The sequence below is a fragment of the Entelurus aequoreus genome, linkage group LG18 (assembly GCF_033978785.1).
Source record: "Entelurus aequoreus isolate RoL-2023_Sb linkage group LG18, RoL_Eaeq_v1.1, whole genome shotgun sequence".
NCBI lineage: Eukaryota > Metazoa > Chordata > Actinopteri > Syngnathiformes > Syngnathidae > Entelurus > Entelurus aequoreus.
The window spans coordinates 50,578,979-50,606,478 of NC_084748.1; the positions used below are offsets into that span (position 1 = coordinate 50,578,979).

The window sequence follows — 27,500 nt, forward strand, 5'->3', positions numbered from 1 at the left end:
CTGTCCCCGACCTGCAGGGTGTGGTCAAGTGCTGCGGAGGTGATGTTGTTGATGAAGACGCCCCTCATCATGTGACCACCACTCAGCCGGCGGCCCATGCCCCGCCCTCCCATGATGCTGAGGCCTAAAGAGCGGCCTGCAGCCCGCCTGAGCTGCACCCTGCAACACAGCAGGAGACACAGGAGTCACTGCAGGGGGCCAGCAGAGGAGAGACAACTGACATCTACACTTTTTCATGTCAAATGTTCCTTAAAACTACTTTGTACACTTGATGATGGGACTTTATTCCCACGGGAGACAAAATGTTTCCAAATTCAAACTAGTCAGAGTTTGACCTGCCTTTGTCACGGTGTTTGGTGTGTTCTAGTGTCCTGGTACTAGTATAGTATGGTGGTACTAAGGAATCAAACACGGTACTATACTCTGAAAAGTACCAATTCCCCGTTTTTTTCCTTCTTTTTTTTTTAACGGGCATGACATTGCTGGTTTTTAGGAGCAGAGGAGCATGTTGGGCAGCGCACACACACAGAGTACTTACAAGCAGACACAGTGTGTAGACAGAAAAGGGAGAATGGACGCATTTTGGTGTAAAAGGTAAAGATAAAGGTGAAGTTATAACACTGAAACACCCTCAGGAAGAGCTAACATCCATCCACAGTGTTTTAGCTACTTCTAAATCACTAATCCTGGTCTCCATGGCGACAAATAAAGTAAGTTTCTTACAAGTAGCATTATCACTGGAGGACGAGGAATAGCTAAACATGCTTCACTACTAGGGATGTCCGATAATGGCTTTTTGCCTATATCTGATATTCCGATATTGTCCAACTCTTTAATTACCGATACCGATATCAACCGATACCGATATCAACCGATATATGCAGTCGTGGAATTAACACATTATTATGCCTAATTTGGACAACCGTGTATGGTGAAGATAAGGTACTTTTAAAAAAATAAAAATAAAACAAGATAACTAAATTAAAAACATTTTCTTGAATAAAAAAGAAAGTAAAACAATATAAAAACTAGAAACTAGTAATGAATGAAAATGAGTAAAATGAAGTGTTAAAGGTTAGTACTATTAGTGGAGCAGCAGCACGCACAATCATGTGTGCTTACGGACTGTATCCCTTGCAGACTGTATTGATATATATTGATATATAATGTAGGAACCAGAATATTGATAACAGAAAGAAATGGGGGGAGGGAGGTTTTTTGGGTTGGTGCACTAATTGTAAGTGTATCTTGTGTTTTTTATGTTAATTTAATTAAAAAAAACACAAAAAAAACGATACAGATAATAAAAAAAACGATATTGATAATTTCCGATATTACATTTTAACGCAGGCCGATATTATCGGACATCCCTATTCACTACACACCGTAGGAGAATACAATAGCTCACCCCCGTCACAATGTAAACAAATGCCATGGGTGGATCTACACCTGACACCCACTATAATGATACCAAGTACAAGAGCGTATCTAGTTGATACTATGATTACATCCATATTTTTTAGCATCACAAAAAATGTATATGATGTTTATAAAGTCTTGAAATACGTCCCTGGACACAAGAGGACTTTGAATATGACCAATGTATGATCCTGTAACTACTTGGTATCATCAGATCCATACCTAAATGTGTGGTATCATCCAAAACTAATGTCAAGTATCAAAGACGAGAAGAATAAGTGATTATTACATTTGAACAGAAGTGTAGATAGAACATGTTCAAACAGAAAATAAGCAGATATTAACAGTAAAGTAGATGAATAATCAATTTTTACAGTTTGTCCCTCATAATGTGTATAAAATAATAGGTGTATAAATGACACAATATGTTACTAATTAGGAGTCTTTGTTTGTTTACTTACTACTAAAAGACAAGTTGTCTATTTTATTGAAGGACTAAATGACAATAATAAACATATGTTTCATGTACACTAACATTTGTTGTTACGATAATGACATTTTTTGTGGTCCTTGATTTAGGAATGTATGGAAATGCATGTTGGTACCGGTACCAAAACACAGGTATGGGGACAAGACTACAACTGACTAATTCTGGAGTATTTAGAACCTTTATTTAACCAGATAAGAAAACCCATTGAGATCAAGATCTCTTTCACAAGGGTGACCTGGCCAAGAGGTCAACAGCACATGTCACAGAGCAGTTTCAAAATAAATACATTAAGACATACATTTTAAAATACATAAGAGAACTGTAAAACAACAGAGATTTACATCTTTAAAAACACAGGCACTGTGCAAACGTCTCTCGCTGTTTGTCCCTCAGGACAGAACGGAAGGCTCCAAATGGAAGTAGTTCTGTAAGTTTCAGTTTCGTCTGCAATTCATTTAACTTGTAATAGTTAATAATTGACACACAACATGGAGATAAAAATACATTTGTGATGAAGGACTAATTATAAGTCAACTTTGATTGATGGATTGATTTTAAGATGAGTGTAGGGACTCAGGACCATATCATTATGACCTTATGTCATATTTGATGACCTCTAATTGAAGTCATGTGAGTGGTCATCAATCTGCACTTCCCACAGGAAGTAGATGAAGGTGCACTCCTGCAGTCGGCCTGAAGGAGGCACACTCTGACAGAAAGTCAGCCTTTAAAGCAACAAGGACTTTTTTTCTTCTTCCTTGCCTTGCTTGAAATGTGTGTGTAAGTGTGTGCGTGTGTAAGTGTGTGAGCGTGCGTGTAAATTGGTGTGTGTGTGTGTGGTGGTGTAAGTGTGTGTGTGTATGTGTGTGTGTGGGTGTAATTGTGTGTGTGTATGTGTGTGTGTAATTGTGTGTAAGTGTGTGTGCGTGTAAGTGTGTGTGTGTAAGTGTGCGTGTGTGTGATTATGTGTGTGTGTGTGTGTGTATAAGTGTATGTGTGTGTAAGTGTGTGTGTAAGTGTGTGTGTGTGTGAATGTGTGTACATGTGTGTGTTTTAGTGTGTGTGTGAGTGTGTGTAAGTGTGTTTGTATGTGCAAGCGTGTAAGTGTGTGAGTGTAGGTGTGTGTGCAAGGTGTGTGTGTGCGTGTGTGTGTGTGTGTGTGTAAGTGTGTGTGTGAGTGTGTGTAAGTGTGTTTGTATGTGCAAGCGTGTAAGTGTGTGTGTGTAGGTGGTGTGCAAGGTGTGTGTGTGCGTGTGTGTGTGTGTATGTGTAAGTGTGTGAGCGTGCGTGTAAATTGGTGTGTGTGTGGTTGTGTAAGTGTGTGTGTGTATGTGTGTGTAATTGTGTGTGTGTGTGTGTGTGTAATTGTGTGTAAGTGTGTGTGCGTGTAAGTGTGTGTGTGTAAGTGTGCGTGTGTGTGATTAAGTGCGCGTGTGTGTGATTAAGTGTGCGTGTGTGTATAAGTGTATGTGTGTGTGTGTAAGTGTGTTTGTGTGTGTGAAAATGTGTACATGTGTGTGTGTAAGTGTGTGTGTGAGTGTGTGTAAGTGTGTTTGAATGTGTAAGCATGTAAGTGTGTGCGTGTAAGTGTGTGTGCAAAGTGTGTGTGCGTGTGTGTGTGTGTGTGTAAGTGTGTGTGTGTGTAAGTGTGTGAGCGTGCGTGTAAATTGGTGTGTGTGTGTGTGGTTGTGTAAGTGTGTGTGTGTGTATGTGTGTGTAATTGTGTGTGTATGCGTGTGTGTGTAATTGTGTGTAAGTGTGTGTGCGTGTAAGTGTGTGTGTGTAAGTGTGCGTGTGTGTGATCATGTGTGCGTGTGTGTATAAGTGTATGTGTGTGTGTGTGTAAGTGAATACGTGTACATGTGTGTGTGTGAGTGTGTGTGTGTGAATATATGTACATGTGTGTGTGTAAGTGTGTGCGTGTAAGTGTGTGTGTGTGTAAGTGTGTTTGTATGTGTAAGCGTGTAAGTGTGTGTGTGTAGGTGTGTGTGCAAAGTGTGTGTGCGTGTGTGTGTGTGTGTGTGTGTAAGTGTGTGTGTAAGTGTGTGTGTGTAAGTGTGTGAGCGTGCGTGTAAATTGGTGTGTGTGTGTGGTTGTGTAAGTGTGTGTGTGTGTAAGTGTAATTGTGTGTGTGTGTGTGTGTGTGTGTGTGTGTGTGTGTGTGTGTGTGTGTGTGTGTGTGTGTGTGTGTGTGTGTGTGTGTGTGTGTGTGCAGTCCATAATATGAGAAATATAAGACAGCAAATATTCCATGACTGACCTTCGAGGTTGACCCCAAGTGTGAGGACAAATATCTTCTTCTGCTCCTTGACCCGCCTCCACCTTCATCTTCATCTCCGCCTCCACCTTCATCTTCATCTCCGCCTCCACCTTCATCTTCATCTTCACTCCATCTTCCTCCTCCTCCTCCTCACGTGTTGTGTTGTGACCTCTGAGAAGAAGCAGACTTTAGTGGAGGAACATGAACATCACTAGTGCTTCACTTTGGACTAACTCTTGACCATTGCAAAGAATAGTGTGGACTAACTCTTGACCATTGCAAAGAATAGTGTGGACTAACTCTTGACCATTGCAAAGAATAGTGTGGACTAACTCTTGACCATTGCAAAGAATAGTGTGGACTAACTCTTGACCATTGCAAAGAATAGTGTGGACTAACTCTTGACCATTGCAAAGAATAGTGTGGACTAACTCTTGACCATTGCAAAGAATAGTGTGGACTAACTCTTGACCATTGCAAAGAATAGTGTGGACTAACTCTTGACCATTGCAAAGAATAGTGTGGACTAACTCTTGACCATTGCAAAGAATAGTGTGGACTAACTCTTGACCGTTGCAAAGAATAGTGTGGACTAACTCTTGACCATTGCAAAGAATAGTGTGGACTAACTCTTGACCATTGCAAAGAATAGTGTGGACTAACTCTTGACCATTGCAAAGAATAGTGTGGACTAACTCTTGACCATTGCAAAGAATAGTGTGGACTAACTCTTGACCATTGCAAAGAATAGTGTGGACTAACTCTTGACCATTGCAAAGAATAGTGTGGACTAACTCTTGACCATTGCAAAGAATAGTGTGGACTAACTCTTGACCATTGCAAAGAATAGTGTGGACTAACTCTTGACCATTGCAAAGAATAGTGTGGACTAACTCTTGACCATTGCAAAGAATAGTGTGGACTAACTCTTGACCGTTGCAAAGAATAGTGTGGACTAACTCTTGACCGTTGCAAAGAATAGTGTGGACTAACTCTTGACCATTGCAAAGAATAGTGTGGACTAACTCTTGACCATTGCAAAGAATAGTGTGGACTAACTCTTGACCATTGCAAATAATAGTGTGGACTAACTCTTGACCGTTGCAAAGAATAGTGTGGACTAACTCTTGACCATTGCAAAGAATAGTGTGGACTAACTCTTGACCATTGCAAAGAATAGTGTGGACTAACTCTTGACCGTTGCAAAGAATAGTGTGGACTAACTCTTGACCATTGCAAAGAATAGTGTGGACTAACTCTTGACCGTTGCAAAGAATAGTGTGGACTAACTCTTGACCATTGCAAAGAATAGTGTGGACTAACTCTTGACCATTGCAAAGAATAGTGTGGACTAACTCTTGACCATTGCAAATAATAGTGTGGACTAACTCTTGACCATTGCAAAGAATAGTGTGGACTAACTCTTGACCATTGCAAAGAATAGTGTGGACTAACTCTTGACCATTGCAAATAATAGTGTGGACTAACTCTTGACCATTGCAAAGAATAGTGTGGACTAACTCTTGACCGTTGCAAAGAATAGTGTGGACTAACTCTTGACCGTTGCAAAGAATAGTGTGGACTAACTCTTGACCATTGCAAAGAATAGTGTGGACTAACTCTTGACCATTGCAAAGAATAGTGTGGACTAACTCTTGACCATTGCAAATAATAGTGTGGACTAACTCTTGACCGTTGCAAAGAATAGTGTGGACTAACTCTTGACCATTGCAAAGAATAGTGTGGACTAACTCTTGACCATTGCAAAGAATAGTGTGGACTAACTCTTGACCGTTGCAAAGAATAGTGTGGACTAACTCTTGACCATTGCAAAGAATAGTGTGGACTAACTCTTGACCGTTGCAAAGAATAGTGTGGACTAACTCTTGACCATTGCAAAGAATAGTGTGGACTAACTCTTGACCATTGCAAAGAATAGTGTGGACTAACTCTTGACCATTGCAAATAATAGTGTGGACTAAGTCTTGACCATTGCAAAGAATAGTGTGGACTAACTCTTGACCATTGCAAAGAATAGTGTGGACTAACTCTTGACCATTGCAAATAATAGTGTGGACTAACTCTTGACCATTGCAAAGAATAGTGTGGACTAACTCTTGACCATTGCAAAGAATAGTGTGGACTAACTCTTGACCATTGCAAATAATAGTGTGGACTAACTCTTGACCATTGCAAAGAATAGTGTGGACTAACTCTTGACCGTTGCAAAGAATAGTGTGGACTAACTCTTGACCGTTGCAAAGAATAGTGTGGACTAACTCTTGACCATTGCAAAGAATAGTGTGGACTAACTCTTGACCATTGCAAAGAATAGTGTGGACTAACTCTTGACCATTGCAAATAATAGTGTGGACTAACTCTTGACCGTTGCAAAGAATAGTGTGGACTAACTCTTGACCATTGCAAAGAATAGTGTGGACTAACTCTTGACCATTGCAAAGAATAGTGTGGACTAACTCTTGACCGTTGCAAAGAATAGTGTGGACTAACTCTTGACCATTGCAAAGAATAGTGTGGACTAACTCTTGACCGTTGCAAAGAATAGTGTGGACTAACTCTTGACCATTGCAAAGAATAGTGTGGACTAACTCTTGACCATTGCAAAGAATAGTGTGGACTAACTCTTGACCATTGCAAATAATAGTGTGGACTAACTCTTGACCATTGCAAAGAATAGTGTGGACTAACTCTTGACCGTTGCAAAGAATAGTGTGGACTAACTCTTGACCATTGCAAAGAATAGTGTGGACTAACTCTTGACCATTGCAAAGAATAGTGTGGACTAACTCTTGACCATTGCAAATAATAGTGTGGACTAACTCTTGACCATTGCAAAGAATAGTGTGGACTAACTCTTGGACAAACTCAATCTGTGCCTCTTTAATCTGATTCACTTGTTTGTGTACTGATTTGTGTGTCTGTATCTCAATCTGTGTGTGTGTGGTTAGATACACAATTATGCAGCATTAAAATAAATACATTTGAACCAAATTAATAATGAATATTAGATGTTTCTTAACAAAACTGTAAATACAATTAAAGTCAGCTTCACCACTTTAGTCATCATTTTTGCGCTTTAGCTCCAGGCTTCTTCTGTTTGTTTGATATTGTCATTACTGCTGCTAGTGGTGGAAAAGTGTATTACAACTGAGTACTGAGAAACTGATTGTGTTCAGCGGGCCTCCAAGGGGGCTCGCGGCCTAACAGTGGCCCCTGGCCCTATGGTTAAAAAACACTGTTTCATACAACAGGAGTTTGCTGACGAAATGTTTGATTTGGCCCAGATCTCGTGTTTTGGTCTACAAAAAATACTTTTTTTTACTGAAAAAGAACTGAAGCTGAATGATAAAATGTAGGCATGCTGTCATGATCCGTGACCCGGATCATGTTTTGCTTAGTCATGTTCTGTTAGTTTTGGACCCCCACGGGACAGAACGAAGCCAGACATAGGGTGGTGAGAAAGGTGAATAAATAGCTCTCTGATTAGTGCCCGGCAGCAGGTGAGGGTGCCGACCACTAACCAGAGGCAGGTGAACCCAATTAGTACCCATGGTGACCAAAACAAACCCAGAGGGGCACAAAACAGGAACTATGGGAGTCCAAAACTAACAGAACATGACTAAACATAACATGATCCGTGACTCGGATCATGTTTTGCTTAGTCATGTTTAGGGATGTCCGATAATGGCTTTTTGCCGATATCTGATATTCCGATATTGTCCAACTCTTTAATTACCGATACCGATATCAACCGATACCGATATCAACCGATATACACAGTCGTGGAATTACCACATTATTATGTCTAATTTGGACAACCAGGTATGGTGAAGATAAGGTACTTTTTAAAAAAAATTATAAAATAAAATAAGATAAATAAATTAAAAACATTTTCTTGAATAAAAAAGAAAGTAAAACAATATAAAAACAGTTACATAGAAACTAGTAATGAATGAAAATGAGTAACATGAAGTGTTAAAGGTTAGTACTATTAGTGGAGCAGCAGCACGCACAATCATGTGTGCTTACGGACTGTATCCCTTGCAGACTGTATTGATATATATTGATATATTGTTAATATTAATAACTGTATCCCTTGCAGACTGTATTGATATATATTGATATATAATGTAGGAACCAGAATATTAATAACAGAAAGAAACAACCCTTTTGTGTGAATGAGGAGGGAGTTTTTTTTGGGTTGGTGCATTAATTGTAAGTGTATCTTGTGTTTTTTATGTTGATTTAATTAAATAAATAAATAAATAAATAAATAAATAAATAAAAAACGATACCGATAATAAAAAAAACGATACCGATAATTTCCGATATTACATTTTAACGCATTTATCGGCCGATAATATCGGACATCCCTAGTCATGTTCTGTTAGTTTTGGACCCCCCACGTGACAGAACGAAGCCAGACATTGGGTGGTGAGAAAGGTGAATAAATAGCTCTCTGATTAGTGCCCGGCAGCAGGTGAGGGTGCCGACCACTAACCAGAGGCAGGTGAACCCAATTAGTACCCATGGTGACCAAAACAAACCCAGAGGGACACAAAACAGGAACTATGGGAGTCCAAAACTAACAGAACATGACTAAACATAAAATGATCTGTGACTCAAATCATATTTTGCTTAGTCATGTTTAGGGATGTCCGATAATGGCTTTTTGCCGATATCCGATATTGTCCAACTCTTTAATTACCGATACCGATATCAACCAATACCGATATAAACCGATATATACAGTCGTGGAATTAACACATTATTATGTCTAATTTGGACAACCAGGTATGGTGAAGATAAGGTACTTTTAAAAAAAATATTATAAAATAAAATAAGATAAATAAATTAAAAACATTTTCTTGAATAAAAAAGAAAGTAAAACAATATAAAAACAGTTACATAGAAACTAGTAATTAATGAAAATGAGTAACATTAACTGTTAAAGGTTAGTACTATTAGTGGAGCAGCAGCACGCACAATCATGTGTGCTTACGGACTGTATCCCTTGCAGACTGTATTGATATATATTGATATATTGTTAATGTTAATAACTGTATCCCTTGCAGACTGTATTGATATATATTGATGTATTGTTAATATTAATAACTGTATCCCTTGCAGACTGTATTGATATATATTGATGTATTGTTAATATTAATAACTGTATCCCTTGCAGACTGTATTGATATATATTGATATATAATGTAGGAAGCAGAATATTAATAACAGAAAAAAACAACCCTTTTGTGTGAATGAGGAGGGAGTTTTTTTGGGTTGGTGCATTAATTGTAAGTGTATCTTGTGTTTTTTATGTTGATTTAATTTAAAAAAAAAAAAAAAAAAAAAAAAAAAAACGATGCCGATAATAAAAAAAAACGATACCGATAATTTCCGATATTACATTTTAACGCATTTATCGGCCGATAATATCGGCAGGCCGATATTATCGGACATCCCTAGTCATGTTCTGTTAGTTTTGGACCCCCCATGTGACAGAACAAAACCAGACAGAGGGTGGTGAGAAAGGTGAATAAATAGCTCTCTGATTAGTGGTGAGGGTGCCGACCACTAACCAGAGGCAGGTGAACCCAATTAGTACCCATGGTGACCAAAACAAACCCAGAGGGGCACAAAACAGGAACTATGGGAGTCCAAAACTAACAGAACACGACTAAAAACATGATCCGGGTCACGGGTCATGACAAATACAAACAAGGTGGTCATCTATAGTTCTAATTTTCCATTCTATATTCCAAATTTGGAAGGCGAAACTCTAAAAGTTTGGTTCAAGCAGCCCCAAAAATATTTGAGGTCGCGGCGAGGGGAAAGAGAGCGAGAGAGAAAACATGGGAGTGCTGTATTAGTCGTGTAGGCGTGAGTGACGGGATGCAGCCTATAGATGAAGAAATGGTTCCAGAGTGAGGAAGCATGGATGTATTGAAAGTGAGGAGAGAGGGGGAGTTGTTGGATGGAGAGCAGCAGAGGCAGGCAGACGGAGTGAAAGCGGCGACAGACACAAGCCAAACAATTCATTTTCGCTGACAGTCAGCACTGAGATCCATAAGCGAAGAGCTAAATATAACCGGAGAGATTTAAAATGCAGGAGACAGAGAGAGGGAGGATGCTCTCACCACAAAGGATGGAGAGGAGAAAATATGGACTGGAGAGTCCTGGATGGAGCTCATTGAAGATCATCACTCACAGCAACAGCATGTGGGAAGTAAAGCCCTGACATGTGTCGCACTCCTAAGTCCCAAGGTGGGCACGTTCAAGGTACAACTACGCTGGCAAAGTGGTCCAGAGACATTTACCACGGGAAGTTAAGCTCAGGAAGTTTGGACGTTTTGACCATTTTTGGATTATTCAAAGTTGGACACCGTCCGTCTTATTGTGTAGCGTGTAAAAGACTAATGCAATACCAGACACAGATAGAAATAGTCAGATAAACAACTGGAGTAGTCTTTACAAATATTGGACTGATGGACAAATGAATAGAAATAGGCTAGATCAGGGGTCGGCAACCCAAAATGTTGAAAGAGCCATATTGGACCAAAAATACAAAAACAAATCTATCTGGAGCCGCAAACAATTAAAAGCCATATTACATGTGTCATGAGATATAAATGTAATTAAGAGGACTTAAAGGAAACTAAATTAGCTCAAATATAGCTACAAATGAGGCATAATGCTGCAATATGTACATATAGCTAGCCTAAATAGCATGTTAGCATCGATTAGCTTGCAGTCATGCAGTGACCAAACATGTCTGATTAGCACTCCACACAAGTCAATAACATCAACAAAACTCACCTTTGTGCACTCATGCACAACGTTAAAAGTGTGGTGGACAAAATGAGACAGAAAAAGAAGTGGCATAAAACACGTCCTAGAAAGTCGGAGAAAGTTATGCATGTAAACAGACTATACGGTGAGTTCAAGGACCGCCAAAATAAGTAGGACAAAACGGCGCTCGCCAAATACTCGAATCAGTGAAGCATGTTTAATATAAACAGTGTGATTTATAACAATTACGGAGGTTTGTGTCATGTTTGTCCTCCTACAGGAACCATGCTAAAACAAAAAAATTGATTTTTTTCCCCTCATCTTTTTCCATTCTTCATACATTTTTGAAAAATCTCCAGAGAGCCACTAGGGCGGCGCTAAAGAGCCGCATGCGGCTCTAGAGCCGCGGGTTGCCGACCCCCGGGCTAGATGAATAAATGAACAGTCAATCAGCATGCTAAATCAAACCCCGCTTCCAAATGAGTTGGGAAATGGTGTTAGATGTAAATATAAACAGAATACAATGATTTGCAAATCCTTTTCAAGCCATATTCAGTTGAATATGCTACAAAGACAACATATTTCATGTTCAAACTCATAAACTTTATTTATTTTTTTGCCTATAATAATTAACTTATAATTTCATGGCTGCAACACGTGCCAAAGTAGTTGGGAAAGGGCATGTTCACCACTGTGTTACATGGCCTTTCCTTTTAAAGGCCTACTGAAAGCCACTACTAGCGACCACGCAGTCTGATAGTTTATATATCAATGATGAAATCTTAACATTGCAACACATGTCAATACGGCCGGGTTAACTTATAAAGTGACTTTTAAAACTTCCCGGGAAATATCCGGCTGAAACGTCGCGGTATGATGACGTATGCGCGTGACGAAGTCCGAGTAACGGAAGTTATGGAACCCGTAGAATCCTATACAAAAAGCTCTGTTTTCATTTCATAATTCCACAGTATTCTGGACATCTTTTGCAATTTGTTTAATGAACAATGAAGGCTGCAAAGAAGACAGTTGTAGGTGGGATCAGTGTATTAGCAGCGGACTACAGCAACACAACCAGGAGGACTTTGTTGGAGCGCTAGCCGTGCTAGCCGCGCTAGCCGCCGACCTCACCTTGACTTCCTACGTCTCCGGGCCGCCAAGCGCATCGGGTGAAGTCCTTCGTCCTTCTGCCGATCGCTGGAACGCAGGTGAGCACGGGTGTTGATGAGCAGATGAGGGCTGGCTGGCGTAGGTGGAGAGCTAATGTTTTTAGCATAGCTCTGTGCAGTCCGGTTGCTAAGTTAGCTTCAATGGCGTCGTTAGCACAGCATTGTTAACCTTCGCCAGCCTGGAAAGCATTAACCATGTATTTACATGTCCACGGTTTAATAGTACTGCAGGCGGGCCAGGAAAGTACCCGCACTCTTTTTTTACGAAGCCACGCTGTTGTAACACGTGCTGAATGTGGCTTGGCATTGTCTTGCCGAAATAAGCAGGGGCGTCCATAAAAAAGACGGCACTTAGCTGTATGTACCTTTCAGCATTAATGGCGCCTTCACAGATGTGTAAGTTACCCATGTCTTGGCCACTAATACACCCCCATACCATCACACATGCTGCCTTTTACACTTTGCGTGGATAACAGTCTGGATGGTTCGCTTCCCCTTTGGTCCGGATGACACGATGTGGAATATTTCCAAAAACAATTAGAAATGTGGACTCGTCAGACCACAGAACACTTTTCATGAGTCCGTCTTAGATGATCTCGGGCCCAGAGAAGCCGGCGGCGTTTCTGGGTGTTGTTGATAAATGGCTTTGGCTTTGCATAGTAGAGCTTTAACTTGCACTTACAGATGTAGCGACCAACTGTATTTAGTGACAGTGGGTTTCTGAAGTGTTCCTGAGCCCATGTGGTGATATCCTTTAGAGGTTGATGTGGGTTTTTGATACAGTGCCGTCTGAGGGATGGAAGGTCACGCTCATTCAATGTTGGTTTCCGGCCATGCTGCTTACGTGCAGTGATTTCTCCACATTCTCTGAACCTTTTGATGATATTATGGAGCGTAGATGGTGAAATCCCTGCATTTCTTGCAATTACACTTTGAGAAAGGTTGTTCTTAAACTGTTCAACAATTTGCTCACGCAGTTGTGGACAAAGTGGTGTACCTCGCCCCATCCTTTCTTGTGAAAGGCTGAGCATTATTTGGGAAGGTGTTTTTATCCCCAATCATGGCACCCACCTGTTCCCAATTAGCCTGCACACCTGTGGGATGTTCCAAATAAGTGTTTGATGAGCATTCCTCAACTTTATCAGTATTTATTGCCACCTTTCCCAACTACTTTGGCATGTGTTGCTGCCATCAAATTATAAAGTTAATGATTATTTGCAAAAAAAAAATAAAGTTTATGAGTTTGAACACCAAAAATGTTGTCTTTGTAGCATATTCAACTGAATATGGCTTGAAAAGGATTTGCAAATCATTGTATTCCGTTTATATTTACATACAACAGAATGCACTGCACATGTGATGGAGGAATGCACAGTGCAGGGTTGAAGTTCAACTGAATTTGCATGAAATCAGGTTGTTTTAGCTAAGAATCATGCTGCAAGATCTGGCATGTTGCGTTCAATGTTTATTCCCATTCATTTCCCGTTAATTCCCATGGAAAGTTTCCAACTTTGAATATTCCCGGAATTGTGCAAGCCTACGTATAACACCACCGTGCATGAAGTCATGGAGGTGAAGAACAGGCTGATAGTTCCAGGAGCTTACATTACCTGACCGAGGCCGGGTCTGGACCTGAGGTTTTAGACTGGACTGAAAGGCAGGAGGGTTCAACTGGACTGGGAGGTTCTGGAGGCGGGGTGGGGGAGGAAGGGGCGTGGTCTAGGGTGGAGGCCAGCGGGGGCAAACCCAGGCGGTGACGGTGCTGGTCCACATGTGGAGCAGGTACGAAGGTTATCCTGGGGACATTGAAAAACTGCTCAGTCGCTGACAAGAACACGGAGCCACGCCTCACTTGGGAGCCAGCATTTCACTATTTTGGTGACCTCACTTCCTGCACACGCCATTTTGAAGGGGCGTCACTTCCTGTTGCCATATTTGGAGGAGTAGACGGCGGCGCCAAAAGCAGACGACTTGGCTCACAAATATGGAAGAAAGTGCATTTTGTTTAAAAAAGGACGTTTATATGATCATTTACTTTCTTCTACTTTTTGTCTTTTGACGAAAAGCTATTTTAGTTTTTGTCAAATTTTAGTCATTTAAATTGATTTACTTTTATTTTAGTTTTAGTCAATGAAATGCCAACATTTTAGTCAGCTAAAAGGTCAATAAATATTTTTTTAAATGAGATGATTAGTTTAAAACTTGACTGTAAAGTTTGATATAAATGTTTCATGTCAAGTTTCTATCACTGACTGTGGAACTTTACACAACATTTTACAGTAAAGTTTGATATAAATGTTTTATTTCAAGTTTAGGACTGAAATAAAACGGTGTGGAACATAATATGCTACGTCATACATTTTTGTATTGATGGCGGCACATCAAATGTGTCATCTCACAAGGAAAATCCTCTGATTGGCTCTCCTTCATGACTAACTCCCCGCCCCCTCTTTCACATAAAGAGCTGTGATTGGATATATTCCCAACTAGTCCCGCCCATCTACGTGACCTAATTACAAATGCTTGGATGTGGTTTTGGACACTTCTGTCTCGTTTTCATACGTTACTTGTGTTATCGTCTCAGTCTTTCTTTGGATGACTTGTTTTCTTCAGAGGAAAAAAGGTTGTTGACAATCACTAAGACGGAAACTATTAGTCAACGAAATTAAAAATGTTTCGGACAAGGGTGTCCAAACTACGGCCTGCGTGCCAAGTACGCCGGCGTCTTTAATTTGGCCTGTGAGACGTCAAGAGTTTAATAACATATCTGACCTGTGGGGTGTTTTCAACTTTATTTTAAATATCTGTCAATTCAGGTCAAACAACCTTCCCTAGTCATGGTGCACAAAAAATGCAATTAACATAAATGTCAACACACATTGTGACACATAACACAACATGCGCACTGAACTTTGTGGATGTTATAAAAAAAACATCTAAGCAACATAAAAAATGCCAAATTACACCCATTTAAATCCATTAAAATGCATGATGGGAAAAATGCACAACACTCTTTACTCTACTTTTGGATTGTTTTGTGTCATGTTTGTGTCTCCTCTCCATTGCTCTGTTGGTTTCTGCTCTGGGTGTTGCTGGGCTGGCTTTGGAATTACATTATTATTGTATTATCCAAACAACCTTCCCTAGTCATGGCGCAACAAAATATGCAACCAGCACAAAAAGTCAACACACACGGTGACACATGACAGAACATGCGCACTGAACTTTGTGGATGTAATAATAAAAAACGTCAAATCAACATAAAAAATACCAAATTACACCCATTTAAAGCCATTACAATGCATGATGGGAAAAATGCACAACACTCTTTACTCTACTTTTGGATTGTTTTGTGTCATGTTTGTGTCTCCTCTCTATTGCTCTGTTGGTTTCTGCTCCGGGTGTTGCTGGACTGGCTTTGGAATTGCATTATTATTGTATTATCCAAACAACCTTCCCTAGTCATGGCGCAACAAAATATGCAACCAGCACAAAAAGTCAACACACATTGTGACACATGACAGAACATGCGCACTGAACTTTGTGGATGTAATAATAAAAAACGTCAAATCAACATAAAAAATACCAAATTACACCCATTTAAAGCCATTACAATGCATGATGGGAAAAATGCAAAGCACTCTTTACTCTACTTTTGGATTGTTTTGTGTCATGTTTGTGTCTCCTCTCCATTGCTCTGTTGGTTGCTGTTCTGGGTGTTGCTGGGCTGGCTTTGGAATTGCATTATTATTGTATTATCCAAACAACCTTCCCTAGTCATGGTGCACAAAAAATGCAATGAACATGAATGTCAACACACATTGTGACACATAACACAACCTGCGCACTGAACTTTGTGGATGTTATAAAAAAAAACATCAAAGCAACATAAAAAAAATGCAAAATTACACCCATTTAAATCCATTACAATGCATGATGGGAAAAATGCAAAACATTCTTTCCACACTTATCCATGTTTGGTGCATTTTAGCTGCTTGATATTTCTGATTGATTACAAAACTTTAAGCAGGTCGTCACGGAAGTAAACAATGTAGGAGTCACACTTTCACATACTCTTAATATTCAATGATGTATCCATTATATGTATATAGTTTGTACACACACGTGTGTAGGCTATATAGTAACTTTACATGCAAATTAGTTTAGCCCAATGTGGCTCCCGAGTCAAAAAGTTTGGACACCCTTGTGTTGTTGTTACTTTATTGGCATCTACTGCCCCGTTCTTATCAGAGCGCAGACAGCTAATTGTTGAAACTAGAGAACAAAATGTGTTATTTATAAAAGCTGCATCCATCAAAGTGTCCTGTCATGTATTCGGAGTGTCTTACGTGTCATTAAAAAACAACAAAGCTGCCTCTCACTTTCCTTCTGGCAGACGTTTGAGTCGTCTGAAGGGCCAATTTGCAGGTTGGAAACGTGGCCCCCAAACTGTCGTGACAGCCTGGCTGGGCTCACTTTTTTACTGCGACCCCTCAGAGTTGTACGTGTGTCAGCGGGGACGTATTTGCATGTCGGACTTGTCTAGTCAGAAGGTGAGAGCAGGATGAATAATTCAGAGATGTAGAAAAAGGCTGTTTGGCGCACAAGCAGGTCGGCCGCGAGACGTCAAGCAGCAAGTGGGTGTTTGGCAGCGTGAGGAACATCTTCAGTAAAGAAGGCTGAGCAAAACTAGTCCTTGAAATGAGGTGGGAATTCAAAATGATGGCCCCTCCAGCTTTGAAAACAAACATGCAGACCATAATCTAATCATGGAGACTTTCTAGGCGACATTACAATTCTTATTAATATCGATACCGTTGTTGATGTTATTCATTTTACTTTGACTACTTCTGGATTGTTTTGTGTCATGTTTGTGTGTCCTCTCAATTGATCTGTTGGTTGCTGTTCTGGATGTGGAATTGTACTATTATTGTATTATCCAAACAACCTACCCTAGTCATGGTGCACAGAAAATGCAATGAACATGAATGTCAACACACATGGTGACACATAACACAACCTGCGCACTGAACTTTGTGGATGTTATAAAAAAAAAATGTCAAAGCAACATAAAAAATTCCAAATTCCACCCATTGCAAGGGATGATGGGAAAAATGCTAAACACTCTCCACACTTATCCACGTTTGGTGCATTTTAGCTGCTTGATATTTCTGATTGATTACAAAACTTTACGGAGGTCGTCACGGAAGTAAACAATGTGATAGGGCTGGGCGATATATGGAATATACTGGATATATGGCGGGTTTGTCTCTGTGCGATATAGAAAATGACTATATGGTGATATTGGAGCAGGCCCGGCCCTAACCAATCTGGCGCCCTAGGCAAGATTTTAGGTGGCGCCCCCCCCCCCCACATCGGCAGTGAAGTGTATATACTCACAAGAAACCGAATAGCTTTGTCTATTACCTTTTTTTTTTACTTAAAGAAAGCAAATTAACAATCAGAATAGTTAACAAGATTTAAAAAAATATGGATAAATAAATGAATACAAAAAATGAATATATGAAATACAATATTTTTTACATACATAAACACAAAATAAAACGTGTCAACAAGTTGCATAAAATAAATTAAAAATACAATATAAATAAGGCACTGCACAAAACAAGATATTAAACCAGTATGACTTGAACAACTATATTACAAAAAAAGGGGATCCTACAGAGTTCTCTATTTGTGTTTTTTAATGTTGCATTAACTAGAATGACTTACAAATTACTGTACACCAGGGAGTACTGTAATTACCTAACGTTACATTATTATTTTCCATAACAATTTAGCCCCCTCCACAATATTAACCCGACGTTAAAACAGAACTAGCTATTTATTGATTAGCAATTGCCGAATCATGTAACATTAGCTTAATGCTAAAAAGTCAGGTTACTATCACATTCTGTAACAGACAAATCATTTCAAGTAGGCTAACATTACCTACCTGCTACCTCTGTCTTTTTCTCGTTTCTCCTCTTCTTTTCTCTTTTTTCTTCCCTGGGCACCTGACAGTTTTGGCCGTTTTGACACCTTGTGTTGATTTTTTGATGTGGTAAGAGTCATGATACGGGAAGGGAGGGGCGCACCGTATTTAATAGAAATAATATTTCTATTAAATAGGCTTTACTTTGCATTTTAATTAACGTGGGATTATTTTTTGTATTTAGAAATAATACTACCAACTTTTTTTTTTTTCTCCAACATTTGTGGCACTGGCGTGGCGCCCCCTGATGGACGGCGCCCTTAGCATTTGCCTATACGGCCTATGCCACGGGCCGGCCCTGTATTGGAGTATACGTTCTCACGCAGTTGCTTTTAGCTGCGGACATTACACTACAGGCTCTTCTCACTCTTTCTTGTCTCTCCTTCTCACAGAGACATAAAACAAGCGCACCTTCTTACATACGTCACATACTGTCGCGCGTGCAACGTCATACGCCCTCACGGAGCAGACAGGTAGCGACATGGTAACGTTAGCTGTGATGCTAGCGGAGAAGTGCGAGTGGTAATACGAGAGAAAGAAGGTGCCAATCTGGTAACAAATGAAGGAAGAATTAATTCCTAAGTAAAACAGCAGGGGGTCCATCGTCTGGCGGTGGTTTGGCTTCAAGCGGGAAGATGTCGAACAGACAACAGTAATATGTCAAGTATGCGGCAAAAGCGTTGCTACAAAAAGTAGCAGCAATGCTAATGTGTAGCATCATTTGAAAAGTCACCCGCTAGAGAATGAAGAGTGCTTGAAACTCCGCATGTCAACATCTCTGTTTCCACATCAACACCGTATGAAAAAACTAGTGAACAACAGAAAGAGATAACGTCCGCAGGAACCTACCACATAGTGAAGGACGTACACTATTTGATTTGCTATTATGCAGCTCATTTTTATTTGACACTTATTGAAATATCTTGTGTGACATCATGCACAAAAGTGCACTTTATTTGTTTTCAACTAACTGTAGTGGCGTTCTGTACAAAAATGTGTTTTATTGTCGTTTATTAATTTGCATACAATGTACAATACTACATTTTTATTTACAGAAGTATTTTATTTAGACAGAAATTTTAAGTTTGCACTTTATTAATCCCAACCCTGGAGATTATTATTAGAGATGTCCGATAATATCGGCCTGCCGATATTATCGGCCGATATATGCGTTAAAATGTAATATCGGAAATTAGCGGTATCGTTTTTTTTATTATCGGTATCTTTTTTTTTTTTTTTTTTTAAATTAAATCCACATAAAAAACACAAGATACACTTACAATTAGTGCACCAACCCAAAAAACCTCCCTCCCCCATTTACACTCATTCACACAAAAGAGTTGTTTCTTTCTGTTATTAATATTCTGCTTCCTACATTATATATCAATATGTATCAATACAGTCTGCAAGGGATACAGTCCGTAAGCACACATGATTGTGCGTGCTGCTGCTCCACTAATAGTACTAACCTTTAACACTTCATTTGACTCATTTTCATTCATTACTAGTTTCTATGTAACTGTTTTTATATTGTTGTACTTTCTTTTTTATTCAAGAAAATGTTTTTAATTTATTTATCTTATTTTACTAATTTTTTTAAAAAGGACTTTATCTTCACCATACCTGGTTGTCCAAATTAGGCATAATAATGTGGTAATTCCATGACTGCATATATCGGTTGATATCGGTATCGGTAATTAAAGAGTTGGACAATATCGGAATATCGGATATCGGCAAAAAGCCATTATCGGACATCCCTATTTATTATTCATTTGCATACAATGTGCAATGCAGCATTTGTGTTAATATTGTATTCAATACACAAGTGTCGCCTCCCGGAAGAAGCTTTTAATTTCACTCTTTGACAACAATTGCATAAAAAGTACAATTTATATTTGGTGTAAAAAGGACAAAATGATACTAATTATAACTTTGCTAAGCGTATAAGATGCAGCGTCACTTCAAACTACTACATTTTCATGGAATAAAAAACATTTATTTATTTTATTATTTTTTTGAACTTGTGTCAGTTATTTGACATGATTTTAGATGGTTGTAGTTTGTGGTTCTCCTCGTGTTAGTTAAACATACTAAAATGTTACTTAGGGTAAGGATCTCATGGAACAGTCAAAGCAACGTGAAGTTGGATTGTTGGCGTTGTCCTTGTTCCATAAAAGTATGATGTCATTGTATTGTTTGTACACTTCAAGCACAGGAAATGAAGTTTTATTCCTACTTTATTTACAATGGAGAAACCCTCAAAGTGTCCTTAGTGGGTTAGAATGAGTCAAAGGAAGTAGCTGAAGACAAACAGGAACAAGGACAAGGTCTTTCCTGTTTTGTTGTTCTGGACTTGAGCTTCATGCAGAATTATGAATATTGTCAATTAGGACAATAGAAGCTGTTGTCCAAAAAGGAAGTAAAGTAGTACACATTTAATGAGTACTGGAATACTGCATTGGTACATTTACAACTAGAATACAGACGTCTTTGTACATACATTTAGAACTACAACTATAATTCAGACGTCTTTGGGTTTTAGAGTCAAAGACGTCTGATAGGAGAGGATCTTTTTTTGTCATGGCAGCAGGTCACAGGTGAGGTCACAGGTGAGGTCACAGGTGAGTGTGAGTAGCCAAATGTTGTTATTATTATTATAGGCAGACCTGTGTTTATTTCCGTATCTGCCTTACACACTTGTATGTATAAATCTTTAGACTCCAATATATACTTTAAGATCATCTTATATTCTGACCAATGATCAATTGACCTAAAGAGTGGTATTTGATGCCCTAAAAGAGTGGAAGATTCCAGAATCAATCAAAAGTTGGGGAGAATGTGTGTTAAAAGTGCAAAAGTCACATCATATGTCAACTCTCACACAATCGCTTGTTATTTAGTCACTACAGTAATTGTGGTCACATCCACAGGAACCACATGGGTTAGCCTACTCTATACAGTATTTACAACTTTACTTGTGTTCACTTCACAGCCACAGATGGTTCATCTAGTTATTGACATTATTTACACATTACTATGTCTGTTTCAGTCACTATGTTATTTAGTCACTACAGTAATTGTGTTCACATCCACAGGAACCACATGGGTTAGCCTACTCTATACAGTATTTACAACCTTACTAGTGTTCACTTCACAGCCACAGATGGTTCTTCTAGTTATTGACATTATTTACACATTACTTGGTCTGTTTCAGTCACTATGTTATTTAGTCACTACAGTAATTGTGGTCACATCCACAGGAACCACATGGGTTAGTCTACTCTATACAGTATTTACAACCTTACTAGTGTTCACTTCACAGCCACAGATGGTTCATCTAGTTATTGACATTATTTTCACATTACTTGTTCTGTTTCAGTCACTATGTTATTGAGTCACTACAGTAATTGTGTTCACATCCACAGGAACCACATGGGTTAGCCTACTCTATACATTATTTACAACCTTACTAGTGTTCACTTCACACCCACAGATGGTTCATCTAGTTATTGACATTATTTACACATTACTATGTCTGTTTTAGTCACTATGTTATTTAGTCACTACAGTAATTGTGTTCACATCCACAGGAACCACATGGGTTAGTCTACTCTATACAGTATTTACAACCTTACTAGTGTTCACTTCACATCCACAGATGGTTCATCTATTTATTGACATTATTTACACATTACTATGTCTGTTTCAGTCACTATGTTATTGAGTCACTACAGTAATTGTGTTCACATCCACAGGAACCACATGGGTTAGTCTACTCTATACAGTATTTACAACCTTACTAGTGTTCACTTCACAGCCACATATGGTTCTTCTAGTTATTGACATTATTTACACATTACTATGTCTGTTTCAGTCACTATGTTATTGAGTCACTACAGTAATTGTGTTCACATCCACAGGAACCACATGGGTTAGTCTACTCTATACAGTATTTACAACCTTACTAGTGTTCACTTCACAGCCACATATGGTTCTTCTAGTTATTGACATTATTTACACATTACTATGTCTGTCTCAGTCACTATGTTATTTAGTCACTACAGTAATTGTGTTCACATCCACAGGAACCACATGGGTTAGTCTACTCTATACAGTATTTACAAATACAGAAAGAGGTATCACTCTGTGCATGGCTCCGAGCACATTTATTGAACAGTACAATCAACTGAACACAGGAAGTCCAGAGGAGGAGCCTCCCTGCTCGCAACCCGCTAGTGAGAAGTGTCACAAAGTAACACCAATTAAGAGAGAAAACTACGATTACAAAGATAAATGTTTTCCACCTTCTAATTGCAAGGGCAATACGAGCCCATCAACACGGACGACAGAGCGAGGATGCCGTGATCATGTGATGGCAACAAACAAAAAGACAACGCCCGACATTGTTTTTCCAACTAGGAAAACACTTTAAGATGTTCAATATTTAAGTTAAATGTTTGCTCACAGAAATGAGTCCACTTCATTTTTGGTGTATTTATTTCCGATAAAGTTATTTACCTTCCAATGACAGTAGAATGGTAAACAAATTCTACAGTAATGACAACTAAAATGGTATTTTCTTTTAAATGTTACTTGCATTATTATGATGACATTATAAACCCTGTATAGTTTCTATGTCTTCACTTTAAAGGCCTACTGAAAGCCACTACTAGCGACCACGCAGTCTGATAGTTTATATATCAATGATGAAATCTTAACATTGCAACACATGCCAATACGGCCGGGTTAACTTAGAAAGTGACATTTTAAAATTCCCGCGAAATATCCGGCTGAAACATCGCGGTATGATGACGTATGCGCGTGACGAAGTCCGAGTAACGGAAGTTATGGTACCCCGTAGAATCCTATACAAAAAGCTCTGTTTTCATTTCATAATTCCACAGTATTCTGGACATCTTTTGCAATTTTTTTAATGAACAATGAAGGCTGCAAAGAAGACAGTTGTAGGTGGGATCGGTGTATTAGCAGCGGACTACAGCAACACAACCAGGAGGACTTTGTTGGAGCGCTAGCCGCCGACTTCACCTTGACTTCCTACGTCTCCGGGCCGCCAAACGCATCGGGTGAAGTCCTTCGTCCTTCTGTCGATCGCTGGAACGCAGGTGAGCACGGGTGTTGATGAGCAAATGAGGGCTGGCTGGCGTAGGTGGAGAGCTAATGTTTTTAGCATAGCTCTGTGCGGTCCGGTTGCTAAGTTAGCTTCAATGGCGTCGTTAGCACAGCATTGTTAACCTTCGCCAGCCTGGAAAGCATTAACCGTGTATTTACATGTCCACGGTTTAATAGTATTGTTGATTTTCTATCTATCCTTCCAGTCAGGGGTTTATTTCTTTTGTTTCTATATGCAGTTAAAGCACGATGCTATCACGTTAGCTCGTAGCTAAAGCATTTCGCCGATGTATTGTCTTGGAGATAAAAGGCACTGAATGTCCATTTCGCGTTTTGGACTCTCATTTTCAAGAGGATATAGTATCCCAGGTGGTTTAAAATACAAATCCGTGATCCACAATAGAAAAAGGAGAGAGTGTGGAATCCAATGAGCCAGCTTGTACCTAAGTTACGCTCAGAGCGAAAAAAGATACGTCCTGCACTGCACTCTAGTCCTTCACTGTAACGTTCCTCATCTACGAATCTTTCATCCTCTCTCAAATTAATGGGGTAATCATCACTTTCTCGGTCCGAATCGCTCTCGCTCCATTGTAAACAACGGGGAATTGTGAGGAATACTAGCTCCTGTGACGTCACGCTACTTCCGCTACAGGCAAGGCTTTTTTTTATCAGCGAGCAAAAGTTGCGAACTTTATCGTCGATTTTCTCTACTAAATCCTTTCAGCAAAAATATGGCAATATCGCGAAATGATCAAGTATGACACATAGAATGGATCTGCTATCCCCGTTTAAATTTAAAAAAATCATTTCAGTAGGCCTTTAAGAGCAGGATGTAGACAAAAGTCTGCATAAAGACAAATATTTGAAAGTAAATAATTGAATATTGTGGTAAAGTTTGTCACTTTGAGACAAGAACATGTTGATTGACAGTCTAAAAGTAAAATGTCCTCACTCACTATTTATTTTCACTCTTTTATGCATTTTACGACTCAAATGGAATGAAATTGCAATTTGAGAGAAAACATTTCCAAAGAGGTTTTGTGGGACGTGGCCCTCAAGAGAAAGTCCCTCGCATGAAACGATGAATGGAAGCAACAACAGGACAGAAAAGGAAGCCTTTTTGTAAACAAATGAATGGATGAAGTCGATTATTCGTATTCAGTGGAGTACTGCTTTATACTTGATGTACTACGGCAGGGGTCATCAACGCGGTCGCCCGTAAGGACCAGGGGCCGTACTTATCAAGCTTCTTAGAGTGCCATTTTACACTTAAGTCCTGAGAATTTGCGAAATTTAGTCCTACTCTCAAACATAAGAATAAAAGCTTTTTATCAACGTTCTTAAGTCTAAGAATCACTCCTACTCTCCACGATATTTAAGAGACCTTCAGAGGTGTCTTAAGTGGTTAGGAGTTGCCAGCAGGGGATGGCACTGAGGCGAGAGAGACGTGCGCCAACATTCAGGGAACGGAACAATGTTTTGTTTTTTTTGATGACGAGCAGCTGATCGAGCGGATATTATTTTTGTCACAGATTTAATACTTTTCGATTCCTTGTTGATTTCTGCATGTGTCTGCAGTGGGCTAGTATATATAGAGCCACCCATACCAGTTTCAAATTAGTTGCCTAATTAATGAATTGGAAAGAAAATGTTATGACAGTAGCGTATGTGTGTGGCCGTGAGGTGAGTGACGTCAGTGAGTGTGTGGGCGAGAGAAGAGAGGGAGCGGTAGCGTGAGTGCCGGCGGGGACTAGTTTGTTTTGTATTATTTTGTAGTTTATTGTCAAAATATACACTCCCATTGTCCACTTAAATATTTCCAAGATATTTCTTTATTCTTAGACAAGGGATTCCCTTCCGTGATTGGTCATTTCTATGGACACAGAAATTACATCACCTAAAATTGCGTTTACGGCACATAGTAATGTCGTAATTCAGCTCTGAGTGTGACTCTTAAGATTCAGTCCTACACTTCGCTGAAAGTGTGAGTAAGACGCTTGATAACTAACTTTTAAGTGCAGCTTTCAGCCAAGAATTTATTTACTCTTAAGTCAACTCTTAGCAGACTTCTTAGGAGTAATTCTAAGAAGCTTGATAAGTACGGCCCCTGATGAGTAGCCCGCTGGCCTGTTCTAAAAATAGCTCAAATAGCAGCACTTACCAGTGAGCTGCCTCGATTTTTTAAATGTTATTTATTAACTAGCAAGCTGGTCTCGCTGTGCCCGACATTTTTAATTCTAAGAGAGACAAAACTCAAATAGAATTTGAAAATCCAAGAAAATATTTGAAAGACTTGGTCTTCACTTGTTTAAATAAATTCATTCATTTTTTTACTTTGCTTCTTATAACTTTCAGAAAGACAATTTTAGAGTAAAAATGCAACCTTAAAAATGATTTTAGGATTTTTAAACACATATACCTTTTTACCTTTTAAATTCCTTCCTCTTCTTTCCTGACAATTGAAATCAATGTTCAAGTATTTTTTTTTTTTTATTATTGTAAAGAATAATAAATACATTTTAATTTAATTCTTCATTCAAGCTTCTGTTTTTTCGACGAAGAATATTTGTGAAATATTTCTTCAAACTTATTATGATTAAAATTGAAAAAAATTATTCTGGCAAATCTAGAAAATCTGTAGAATCAAATTTAAATCTTACTTCAAAGTCTTTTGAATTTCTTTTAAAAAAATTTTTTCTGGAAAATCTAGAAGAAATAATGATTTGTCTTTGTTAGAAATATAGCTTGGTCCAATTTGTTATATATTCTAACAAAGTGTAGATTGGATTTTAACCTATTCAAAACATGTCATCAAAATTCTAAAATTAATCTTAATCATGAAAAATGACTAATGATGTTCCATAAATTATTTTTTACATTTTTTCAAAAAGATTTGAATTAGCTAGTTTTTGTCTCCTTTTTTTCGGTTGAATTTTGAATTTTAAAGAGTCGAAATTGAAGATAAACTATGTTTCAAAATGTAATTGTCATTTTGTTGGTGTTTTCTCCTCTTTTAAACCGTTCAATTAAGTGTAAATATCATTAATTATTAATAATAACATAGAGTTAAAGGTAAATTAAGCAAATTGGCTATTTCTGGCAATTTATTGAAGTGTGTATCAAACTGGTAGCCCTTCGCATTAATCACTACCCAAGAAGTAGCTCTTGCTTTCAAAAAGGTTGCTGACCCCTGGACTACGGCAAGTACTACGCTTGGTACTATGTGGTGCAGTATTTGTACTGCCCCCGGTTCTCAAATCCCTTCACTGGCTTCCTGTTCCACTCAGGATTGAATACAAAGTCTCCCTACTAACTCACCAGTGCCTCCATGGTAATGCCCCCCCTCTACCTCAAAGAACTGCTCACCCCCAAATCCTCCACCCGACACCTGGCTAACCTCCTCCAACCTCCGAGGACAAAGCTCCGAACTATGGGAGACCGGGCTTTCCAGTCTGTGGAACGCTCTCCCTGACCACCTGAGGGCACCACAGACTGTGAAAAAACCCTTCTTTTTTACAAAAAAAAGCCTTTTTTAGATATATGTGTGCTAGGTCTAGCTATTAGGCTGTTGTAGTTTTTATTTTATTTGTATTACTATTTATTTTACTTTGGCAGCTATTTGTGGTTCTAGCGTTGTTGTTGTTGTTGTTGTTTTTTTAAATGCACTGTAGCACTTTGAGGTTGTTTGCTCAATGTTAAGTGCTTTTACAAATAAAATCTATTATTATTATTATTCATCAATCTGGTCCACTTCAGGACTTTAGACAATGGAAATGTTGACAATCTAGTCCAGCAGGTCCGGGTTAGCTTTTGCCTCGTCCCTGGCTTAAACCGTGAGTGGGTTAGGGTTAGCATGCCAAGTCCGAATGACAAGGACATGATACAGTATTATCTGTGCAGTCCTGGATAAACTGACCCCCCTTAAAGCTCCCGTCACACGCAGGATTCTCACAAGAATGAGGCACAAACACAAGTGTGTTAAACTGAATGTGATACGATGCCTCACCTGACCTCTGGCCCGATGACAGAGTTTCTGCGCAGCATGGACCTGGCCATGGCGTTGCTCAGGTTGGACGTAGTCTCGTTGTTGATGGCCAGTATGGCGTCGCCCGGCCCGAGTCGGCCATCTTGGCAGACAGAGCCCCCGGGGGCCACGCTGCGCACCAACATGCCTGAGCCGTCCTTGATGGCGCTCACCGACATCCCTGCCAACACACACACACA

The 27,500-nt window shown here is 39.2% G+C and overlaps 1 protein-coding gene across 1 annotated transcript in view; it reads right to left on the reverse strand.

Annotated features, from left to right (window-relative positions):
- Positions 1 to 27,500, reverse strand: part of LOC133633441 (multiple PDZ domain protein-like) — a 149,092-nt gene that overhangs the window by 51,820 nt on the left and 69,772 nt on the right. The window contains exons 20-23 of the mRNA XM_062025967.1: positions 27,283 to 27,481; positions 13,762 to 13,947; positions 4,170 to 4,340; positions 1 to 159 (exon numbers count right to left, since the gene is read on the reverse strand). The exon at positions 1 to 159 is cut by the window's left edge and continues 10 nt beyond it. Of these exons, the coding sequence (XP_061881951.1) occupies positions 1 to 159; positions 4,170 to 4,340; positions 13,762 to 13,947; positions 27,283 to 27,481 (715 nt within the window). The remainder of the gene's footprint in view (positions 160 to 4,169; positions 4,341 to 13,761; positions 13,948 to 27,282; positions 27,482 to 27,500) is intronic.